The sequence below is a fragment of the Atta colombica genome, unplaced genomic scaffold (genome assembly GCF_001594045.1).
Source record: "Atta colombica isolate Treedump-2 unplaced genomic scaffold, Acol1.0 scaffold164, whole genome shotgun sequence".
NCBI lineage: Eukaryota > Metazoa > Arthropoda > Insecta > Hymenoptera > Formicidae > Atta > Atta colombica.
The window spans coordinates 629062-641061 of NW_017259255.1; the positions used below are offsets into that span (position 1 = coordinate 629062).

General features: G+C 28.4%; 1 protein-coding gene across 1 annotated transcript; it reads left to right on the top strand.

Annotated features, from left to right (window-relative positions):
* The first annotated feature begins 4389 nt into the window (after nt 1-4389).
* On the top strand, nt 4390-11439 carry LOC108686113 (calpain-7-like). The gene is made up of 12 exons (XM_018191212.1): nt 4390-4846; nt 4925-5088; nt 7170-7383; nt 7455-7777; nt 7895-8027; nt 8795-8985; nt 9106-9333; nt 9495-9739; nt 10008-10219; nt 10303-10511; nt 10993-11222; nt 11298-11439. The coding sequence occupies exons 1-12, from the start codon at nt 4654-4656 to the stop codon at nt 11437-11439; spliced, it is 2484 nt and encodes an 827-aa protein (XP_018046701.1). The 5' UTR covers nt 4390-4653.
* Nucleotides 11440-12000: the final 561 nt, after the last annotated feature.

Here is a 12000-nt window from a genome sequence, read left to right on the forward strand (position 1 = left end):
GAAGTTATGCATTCCACATGATTTCTTTAAGATTGAAATTCTTATTCTCTGCTCTCTGTTCCTTTTATTGTGCGGAATCCCTAAGGCTTCTGACTCAGCTAAAAATTGCGTTGATAGAATCAGACGGCGAAACCGATAGCCATACACACAAGCACGAGCCCGTGTGTTCTCAGCACACCGAAGGTGAGCAACATGTACAATGGGATCGTGTTTGTGTACGTGTGTATGTGTGTGCGTGCAAGTGTATTACAGCCGCGATAAATGGCTGAACTTGTAGATGTGAAAAAGTGACGTTTTGACGAAATTTGTGTTGTATGCTATTTCGTCGCAGTTTTGAACTGGAGATTCTGTGATAAAAAAAACTGAAGAACATTTTTACATCTATCTTTATGGCTTGGAGTTTATGATGATCATGCACTTGTATATGTGTGAACAAAGTGCACTTGAACCTACGTTTTGCTAGATGAACACTCCAGTTGCAAAACTGTAGATTCAAAGTCTTGCATCATGTTAATGTTTTAAGTCGTATTTCTGCTAGAAGTTTTACCATTAGAAAGAGTTAGAATTGAAACAGTTAATGAAACCAAGAATGAAAGAAAACAAATCAACCACAATTCAAACAAAGAGTTCGCCGACAATCGAATTAATTGAGGTTTATCGTAAGGATTCTAATTTACATATTTTATTGTTTTTGATATAATTATTGAAAATATAATTCGCGCCTATTACGATGTCATGACTCATTACAAACTGAAGAATCATTTATGTTATGAGCGAACATTATTGATTCCCTGCGTAAATGGATATATAATTTTATTTAAAATTGCTTGATTTGTCTAATGTTAAATAGGAAATATAGTGAACTTCCATAACTTCTACGCGGGGCTGTGAGAAGTTACGGAGGTTCTCCCCATTCTTATATTAGGGGCAGAACATTAAAAAGAAATGCATTACATACAATATATTAATATAATGTAATAGTAATATAATATAATAGTAATATAATATTTTTATATTATATATTATTATATATAGAGAGTAACCTAGCAAACAAAAATGGAATATAGAGAGTAACCTAGCAAATTAAAATGTATTGAAATTTTTTTCTATCCGAATGCGTATTTTAAATAGCGAATACTGTTTTGGATTTAATTGGATTCAATTAATTGGATGCAATTGGATTGAAAAACTGCATTTCCTATTCAAAATTTTGAATTAAACAGTACTCGTAATGTTTGTTGTGTGCACAGAAAAAGCTAATATTATTCTTAGATTAAAAGACATAGAGATATGTCCATGCAATTCTTATAAATGAATAAAGTGCATTCAGGATTGAAAAGCATTCATTTTAATATTCATTTTAATATTCATGAATCAATATTTCTGAAAATCTGAATCCATTTCAATTCATTTCAATCCATTCTCGTTTGCTGGGAATATAATAATTTGAAATATATTGTTAATTCTTAATACTTTTATAATTTACAAAATTAAGGATGTAAGAGTGATATTTCAAAATAATAATAAAATTATGAAAAAACTATCGATTATTCTAAATTACATTTAAAAATAATGATATGGAGATGATTTACTATCTGGATTATAAGTTATTTTAATAAATATAGTAAAACCTATTATATTTAAATCTGTGCTCTAATAAAAATGTATGAAAATATACATTATATATAAAATAAATGACGAAAATTTTAACTTTTTAATATAACTACAACTAAGGACTTTGATTCTACTTTTTAAAACTTTCAAAAATTTAGGTTATTTCGTCTTTATAGCAAAATAGCGTTTTTCACTGACAGAATTAATGTGCACTCTGCATATTAACGCTGTTGTACATTGCCAATCAATGATTCGCAGGGTCGTGCAGTAATCCTGATTTATTGGTTTGATTTACTCGCAGGGTAACGATTTAGTCTTAATTTTACTTTTATCATTACTTTAATTTTGATTAAATAGATCCAACAGATTAGATATTCTTAAAAAACATTTTATATTTTAGGCTGCATTTCGATAAAATCTTATATGGAAAATTTTAATTTTCAATATTAAAAGTAATTTGAAATATTGACTCTTAATAATGACATTAATGTTTAACAATTATTTAAAACAATATTTAATCTAAAATTTATATAAATTTATATAAATTTTAGATCTTGTTAAATCTTGTTTTAAAGACATTAATGTCATTATTAAGAGTCAATATTTCAAATTTAAAAATAATGACTAAAAAATAAAGATATAATATAAGGAATTAGAAAAATTATTAGATAAAATTAATATAAAGAAAAACTTGTTCTATATACAGATTAGTAGAAAATTTCAAAAGTTTTAATATTTATTTATTATTACATTTAATATTAATTATCAAATAATGTAATTTTTAACTCTAATAATTTTTTATTATTACAAGAAAGTAACAAAAAAGTAACGAACTGTATCTTATTATATTTTATAGATATGAACGACAATAGATGGAAAGAAATATGAATATAAGTGAATGTAAGCAAACCAGAAAAAATAAATAGATTATTTATTAAAATTAAAAATAATTTATTCTTTTTATTGAAAATAAAATGATGCGTATGAATATTCTTTTAGCTAAAAATAAATGGTGGTGTGATAAGAACCGTTTATTAGTTCTGAAAAGAACTGTTTAAATAGTGAGACCAATTCAGTAATCGGTCCAGTATCCTTTTCATTCAATTACTTGTGTTAATCGATTTTTTTATCGAACCGCTCAATATTTCAAAATATTGAGGTTTTTGTCTTAAGCCTTTCCATGTGTTCCTCGCGTGCGCAACAAGATTTGTTTTAGTTTTCTCACCACACACAATCCCACGAATTCGCAATTACTCTCCAAACATTTTCAATTAAATTGAGATCCGGGGATTTGGGTGGACAAAGAACTTCAATCTCTGGGTGTTGTGAGAACCATTCTTTTATTACGTGGGAAATATGGACAACACTATTATTATGAACGAATCGAAATGTTGGCATATCTTCTTCGGTATATTTTCTTCGAACTGGGAAGCAATACATTCTCCAGAATATTTATTCGAAGGCATTCATAAAGAAATGAACCAATCAAAGTGCTTTATTTCCTTCCTTTCTGTGAAATAAAGAATTCTGATTGGTTGATTTTCGTATGCCTCATGTAGTATGTGTTATAGTTAAGGCCGAGTTCACATCTTGACGGAAAAACGGAAAATGGAAAAGCGGAAGCCAATCAGAATTCGCGGAAAGGTAGAAGCAGATAAGCGAAATGTATCGCCTATTGCCCATTCTGATTGGCTTCCATTTTTCCGCTTTCCGTTTTTTCGTCAAGGTGTGAATCTGACCTAAAAATCTGTGCTCTCCGCTATAGCGTCTCACTAAAAAATATTAAACGTAAATGCGCATGAGCATCTGAAAGCTTCTGATTCGCTTTTATATTGACTAAATTAAAATGGCTCTGATCAATTGGTGCCACAATTTTTTATGCTTCACAGCGGAGATGCCCATTCCAGTGTATATATAGTTCAGTGTCCGAAATTCTCTTTGTCTTGCAATTAACACGCTTGAAAAATTCGTAGTACAACAAAAAATGAATGCATGTAATATTGGCCTTACATCATATAGGTATAGGATTTCTAGTTAAAACCCACTGCACTCGAAAACGCGCTATAAAAGATTGTGTTTTGAAATATTATTCGGATGCCACCGTGTGTCTTATCCTTGTTTAACATTTGATCTATTTCCTGCACTAGAGTGTTCTAGAATTTTCTTTCTCATTTTAAACAAATATCAAACGTATATCTATATCACTTTAAGTTCCAAAATGTACACTAGTTCAGCCACAGAGGATCGATTCTGTATTCTTGAAACGAAGTGAGAAAATTACAAATGAGCGAATTTACTAGAATACTACTAATAATTTCATTGGTCAACATCTAGTAAATTTGCTCACTTTTCTAATTTCATCTTATTTGAAGATACAGAATTGACCCCTCTGACCTATTGGATGAATAATAAGCCATCCTCACCTCATAGACAACAGTGCTTTGACACAAAGCGGTGATTGATAAAAAGCCGGTTGTGAAAGTAAAATTGATCTCTATCACTCGTTTTTTACCAATCAACGTTCGGTTCAAAGCACTGTTAGGGACTCCGCACAATAAAAGAAACAGAGAACAGAGAATAAGAATTTCAACCTATCAGAAACTGTGTATTCCACAACACATGATTTCTGATAGGTTGAAATTCTTATTCTCTGTTCTCTGTTCCCTATTCCTTTTATTATACGGATCCCGTATCTACATGAAGATCCGAACTGTTGTGATCTGCTGGAAGTGCTGAACATAGTTAAAGTGATTCATTTAATAACCTCAAGTCAACTTTAACGATTAATATCTTGGTTTACGAGCTAGAGTGACACTTTTTCTGTCAGATTCGTTCATTTCGAAAACACACGTCGATTGATATATTTTTTATTAATTTTTGTATATGTTAAATTATGCAATTGTCGCATGATACTGTGCATGTACTAACCCTTTATAATGAGTCAAAAATCTCTATTCAGAAGTTTAAACAAGTTTAAAAAAGAACACAGCAATTTACCGTCAAATAAATCTGGATTCTGGATTTTTTTTGTTCATTAAAATGACGCAAACCTTAGATGATGCACGACTTGCTGCTCGTAGAGCAGTGCAGTTTGATAGTAATGGTCAATATCAACAGGCCCTATATTATTATGACATTGCTATTAAACTTCTTACTAAATTGCATTCAGATGGCATGTATGAAGATAAGCTTGCAGAGTATTGTGAAAGGATTTCATTGCTGCAACGCCTTAGTAAGTATGCACCATGAAATTTTCTATAAATATGATTAAATATTTTTAACAGAAAAATGTCATTTTTGAAACTTTTAGTTCGTGAAGAGGAACAAAATAGTCATAAGCCGGAACCTTTACATCAGTCTGAATTAAAGAAATGTAAATTTCTCATGAATCAAGCATTAGATGCAGATGAAGCAGGTTTAAAGGACATTGCGATAAAATTATATACTGATGCTGCTGAACTTGGTCTCAGTGCAGTAAGTATAAGATTGTTGCATAATTTCTATTGTATTTTTGTATTACCAGCAATTATTCATAACAGTTGTAACACATTCATCTTTGTTAACACATTCGAGATGATGTTGGTCCTCAGAGATTGACATCGAACTTTCCGTTTAGCCGGCGTTGGTTCCTGAAGATCAACACTTTTTCCATTTAGCATTGGACTCTGTAGACTCTCAACTGTTAAATCTAAAAAAGACTTAATTTATATAACATAAAAAATATACTTACAAAACTGTAATTTATATAAAAATAATTAGACATAAAAAGTACTTAGCATAAAAAACTTAGACTTAGTGTATTTTATTGAAACATTCTAAATGAGGTCTGCCTTTATATGTATTATAAAAAATTACTGTATTTATCATTTCCCATCCACTTATCTTTCCTCTCGATAGTCTTCAAAAAAATGAAACAGCATCTCTACTGCATTTTATCGTATTATATTATATTATCTTCTGTTTATATTCTATATGGTCAAACATCCGTTAAACTGAGCGCCTCCATCGAACAGAAAATACATCAAAGTTCCGTCTTGAACATGTTAAAAATGAACGAAATTAAATTTAAAAGAATTTTAAAATCTCTTAAAGTTTAAAATTTCTTTTAAAGAGTTATTATGATTTTTGAGTGTCTGTGAGTTTGATAATTTTTTTAGAAAACTGAGCTAAATAAATAGGAAATTTTTTTAATTTTGTGAACTTATGAATATGCTCAAAAAAATTTTGCAAAAATTTTGGACTTTCTAACATGAAAGTTTGAAGTTTTTTCTATTAAATTATTTTTTGTAATTATAATTTTAAGATTTTTTGTTACTGAGTTATTACTGATTGAATAAAAGGAGCATTTTGATTTTGATTGCTCATTATTTCTTTAAAAATTATTATATCGCAATTAAAAAAACAGATTTTTAAAGCTAAAACTTTGCTTTATTGAATAATGTCTATAAATAAATGTCTTTGCAATGTTCTGGTAGTTTAAATTGTGTAATCCGAAAATACGATAGAAATTATGCAACAATCTAATACATCACTATCAGATGAAATTACATTGGAAATATTGACATGAAATTGTTTTCGATATGCAATAGTATTTTGTGTTAAGTAGAATAGGTTCATTTAATTATATTGAAGAAAACTTTGTGAGTCGAAACATCTATAAATTATAGATATGTTACCTTAAGATTAAACAATAATTAATAAATATCATTGTATGCTTGTTTATTTCGGTCATTTTTTTAATTAAATTATTTTGCTGTGCAACTTTGAGCGATTTTTATATTCTTTGTTATTATTAATCTAATGTAATTCTTGCTATTGTATGGGTGTTTTAGACCCGTATATCTTTTTTCTTCGCAGAATAAGGTAAAAGGTAAAAGTATTCAGACAAAAGTTGTAGGATTTAAAGAGATCTATTTACTGATCTTATTAATTTGACTTTAGAAGAGAGTCAAAGTCAGATCAAGGTTATGTTGATTTTTTTTTAATGGATCATCCTTTTTATTCCAATATCTAATAACTGTTGTTCAGAGCTTTTCAAAACACTATAATAAAATTATTTTTCATTGAGTATTTTTTGAGCTATAAGGTTCGAAAGTTACAGTATCAAAGACACTAGCGTTACGCAAAATACCCGACCGACGGCTAAAACTCGTTGAATGTTGTTTAGGATTTTTATATAAAAATGAATTCTTAGTGCAAAAATGAAAATAAGAGATACAACCTCCAATGATCCTAAACAATCTTTGATCCTAAACAACCTTCTAAGGGTTTTATTAGGGCTCTCGATTATTATCGGCTATTAATTACTGGAATAAAAAGTTGGATGTTCTATTAAAAAAAATAGATGTAACCTTGTTCTGACCTTAGCAACGCCAAGATCAAACGATAAGATCAGTAAATAGATCTTTTTAAACCCTACAACTTTTGTCTGGACACTATGATTGGACCTTATCTTGCGAAAATAAAAAGGGTGTACGGATGATCTGAAACACCCGATATAATAACATTATACTTTTGTTAAATTTGATTAATTTAATATATGATATATTGTACAGAAAACTGCTGACACAGAAGTAAAAGCAAAATTAACAAGTCTTGTTAGAGTTGCTGTTGAACGGGCAGAATCTTTGAAAGGAATCAAAACTACTGCAGATAATGGTATAATGAAAAGTCTTGCTAAATTACCATCTGTACCAGAAAGCAGTTTTCCAGATATTGAACAGTCAATACAATCACAACAACCAGTGAATGCACCATCAGCTGCTCCAGGTAGTAAAAAAAAATATATAAAAGCGGAAAACAAGGCGCTGTAATGTATTTATTAGTAGAATAAATTTCAGCAAAAGATGCCAGATCGTCACTTCATCGGGGAAGCAGTGGACATCTCAGAGTAACTGGTGGTAGTACTAATTATACTGAAGAAGAAAAGAAAGTGCTGCTATATGGCTCTCATATAAATGATAATGAATTTGTACCATTTATGAGTATCGATCTTGCTGAAAAATTTCAATATGCTTTTCCATTCACTGATAAAGACGGATTATTAGAACTGGCACCAAAGCAAAAGCCCGATTTCGTTGGTTGGCGACGACCAGAAGAATTATATTCTGATCCTAAAATGGTCATTGGTCATCATGTTGATTATTTTAGCATAAAACAAACTGTTAGTAATGTATAACATATTAAAAATATATTATTATGTATGTAAAATTTAGAGACAAAGCAACTAATGACTCTATAATATACTTGAATAATATTTAATTGATTTTTTGTATTTTAGGTAGTTTCTGATTGTTCATTTGTTGCGTCTTTAGCTGTGAGTGCTCAATATGAAAAAAAATTTGGACGAAGACTCATAACATCCATTATTTATCCCAAAAATAAAAGCAAGGAACCCATATATAACCCATTTGGTAATTATTTAATTCATTTAATTTTAATTAGCTTTTTTATAAAATTGTATGTTATTAAAATTAAATAAACAAAATTATATATATTCTGTATAATACACTATATAAGAAATATTAACATTAAGCTACATGGAAAAGGTATATTTTGTACGAGCACTTTGATAGTTATATTTTTATTCGTGGTTGGCTTCTTAATAAGAGAAATGCAATTTTAAACATTCTACATACTTGATGTTCTCTTTAAATTAAAATTATACTTTTAAAAGATATATTTGAACAGCACAGTCATTTTTTTATATAAGGGATCATTTAAAAAATACGTTCGTCAAAATTGTGAATTTTTGATCTTCTCCTTCCTCCTTCATAATATTTAGGTTGCTCCACTTTTTGGTAAATTTTACCTGTTGGATAAGTAGCAAGATTACCCAATCACATGTGCGGATTGCCAGATTTATCTAACAGATAAAATTTATCAAAAGGTGGAACAATCTAAGTAACAACCCTTAGTAACAGAAACCATGATCTTTCCTAAAGTGAATGTACAAAATAAAGAGAAAATTCCCCTTTTTTAATAAAAAAGAAAGGCCATTAATAGTAAAAAATATGAGCACCGATAACAAAAATATTATGATAATTAAAGGATGTGTTCCTTTTTGTGCTTATTGTGCTTCAAAGCATCATTTATCCTTGCAAGAATTTATCTTCCATAAAATATGCACATATACTTTAATATTTATCATATATTAGAAATGATGAGCATATAATATTAGGAAAATACATGGTGAAACTACACATCAATGGCATTCCACGTAAAGTAATAATAGATGATCTTCTGCCTGTAAGCCGATACAACCAATTACTCTGTTCCTACTCTAGCAATCGTGGGGAGCTATGGATTTCTTTACTCGAGAAGGCTTATATGAAAGTAATGGGTGGTTATAATTTTCCTGGATCAAATAGTGTAAGTTTGGATATCTTTGCGACAACATTAAATTACTAATTCTTCTATAATTTATTTCATTAATCTTCTATTTTTTAAATATATTTATCATTAATGTAATTCTGTAATATATCATTACAGAACATAGATTTACATGCTTTAACTGGCTGGATACCCGAAAGATGGGCGATAAGACCAAATGAAGTAGATTTTAATAAAGATAATTTATTTGATGTATTATTATTACGGCTTCACAAGGGAGATGTGTTAGTCACTGTAGCTACAGGAGAGTTGTCAGATTTGGACGCAGATCGTACTGGTCTTGTACCAAGTCATGCATATGCTGTTCTTGATGTGAGAAAGATTAATGTAAGCAAAGTAAAAGAACTGTCCATTTAATATTTTTTAAAATGTATTTTAACAATAGAAATGTAAATAAGATTTTCTTTTATAAGCACATTATTTATATTTTGTATTCATTTAGAGAAAACATAAAGTATTTAACTTAAATTATATTAATACACATGTAGGGAGAAAGATTACTACAATTAAAAAATCCATGGTCCCATTTGCGATGGAGAGGCAATTATTCTGAACTTGACATAAAACATTGGACTCAGGATTTGAAAGAGACATTGAATTATGATCCAGAATCTGCTTCGGTATTTGATAACGGTGTTTTTTGGATTGATTATGACAGTATATGTCGTTTCTTTGACGTATTTTATTTAAACTGGAATCCAGGATTATTTCATTATACTTATTGCATACATCAGTATGTAATTCTTCTCTTACATCTATATTATGCACAGACTTATAATATATCTATATTATTAGACTGCTAACTTTTTAAAAAAGTAATTTCAATTCTTTTGTACGTCGGCATGCAGCGAGAGATGCGTCTGTAAGATGAAGAAAGATACATCTATATAATATGAGTTAGTAGTCTAGTAGTATATATAAAAGTTCATAGTATTGAGAATGTCCTTTCTTGTCATATACTGTAGTAGTGATATGTTCAAAATAATTCCATTTTATTACAGAATGTGGAAAGCAGGTATTGGACCTGTGAGAGATGCATACAATATTGGTGACAATCCACAATTCTCGTTAGAAATTCAAAATAAAGGGTCTGGAGCTATTTGGATACTTCTTACAAGGCATATTACAGATATAGCAGATTTTCGACAAAATCAAGAATATATTACAGTTTTAATTTATCGTAATGATAATGGAAAAAGAATATATTATCCACGTAAGTGTAAACAAAATTATTTAAGTTTATATTGTTTATTTTTAATTAATTAATAATAAACATATCTTACAAAAATTGTTTAGATGATCCACCACCGTACATCGATGGTGTAAGAATAAATAGCCCACATTATTTATGTAAAATAAAACTCGGAGATCAAAGTGATGCAAAATTTACTTTAGTCATATCTCAATATGAGAAAACAAATACTATCTATTATACACTTCGTGCATATGGAACATGTCCATTTATATTACGGAAAATACCTCAACCTTATAAATATGAAAAAGAAGTATATTATTTATAAATATAATAAATGAATATTTCTCTATATTCTTTCTGGATTATTTTTTAGATTTTTTTTAGTTTTTAATTATACAGGGTGTCCCAAAATTTGTAACTTAAAATATTAGAGCAAGAAAGTTTTCGAAAAATTAAATAAAAATTTATTTGTAAGTAAAAACAATTTTTATTTTAAACAATATTTTCTAAGATATAAAGTTTTAAGATATAAAGTTTTTAATATAATCAATTACAGACTACATTTTAGGCATGATCACTTATATTAGTGAACGCACTGAAATTCGCGACTCGTGAGTAAGTAATCGTCTGTAACTGGTCATATTTAAATTCTTATTATCTAAACAATTATTGTCTAAAATAAAAATTTAAAAATAATTTTCTTATTTAATTTTTCGAGAATTTTTTTACTATAGTGTTTTGAGTCGCAAATTTTGGGACATTCTATATATTAACAACTTATTTTTTTATAGATTACAGGTCAATGGAACAACATCACAGCAGGAGGATGTGGTAATCATCCTACTTATGTAAATAATCCACGATATCAAATAATACTTGAAAGTGCAAATAATAATAATTACTTACTAATTATTTTGAAAGGACCTAAACAATATCAAATAGGTTTTGACATTAATACCGTTATATTAAAAGATATAAATGCCATAACTGCATTTAAAACAAAAAGTTCTGGGCCATTTCGGTGTGTATCTTATCTAGATTGTTTTATGTGTAAATGACGTTTCTTATACTTTTTACCATTGATTTTTATTTACAGATCTGGATTTGTTTATTTAGAACTGGAAGATGTACCCGCGGGAACATACCATATTATACCTTCAACATATGTACCTGGTCAAGAGGGACCATTCTTTTTAATTTGTAAATCTTCTTGTAACTTGCAACTACAACTTCTTTAACAAATTAAATTTATAAATTGTTGAATTATAACTGCAGATATTTAATTATTGCTTGTATATGTAATTGTATATATGTGCATACATTGGTTATCAGCATTTGCTTCGCATTTTTTTTATTTAACTTTATTCATAATTTGTCTTAATCCTAGAACGCTATCGATTCTGAGTAATATAAAATTTCTATAAAAATTTTGTGTTGCATTAAAAGTGGCCTATTATATGTAAATTTTACATATAAGGAAATAGGTCACTTTTATGCAACATAAAATTTTTCTATATTTCACACTTTCAATGATAAAATTTATATAATCTAACGTTTATAAACAAATAACTATAATTATTAACTTAAAAGAAAAAAATGAATGAAATTCAATCATAAAATGATATGAAAATATATAGTTTCTTGTATATATAGTCTCTTTGTAATATTCTTAAATAAAACAATGTAAAAGTGATTTCAATAATCAATTCAGGTCAATAATTTAAAAAACAAATAATATTGTTAGGTAGATAAAAATTTTTACAATTAAATTTATTAAATTATAATATAATTATAATTTA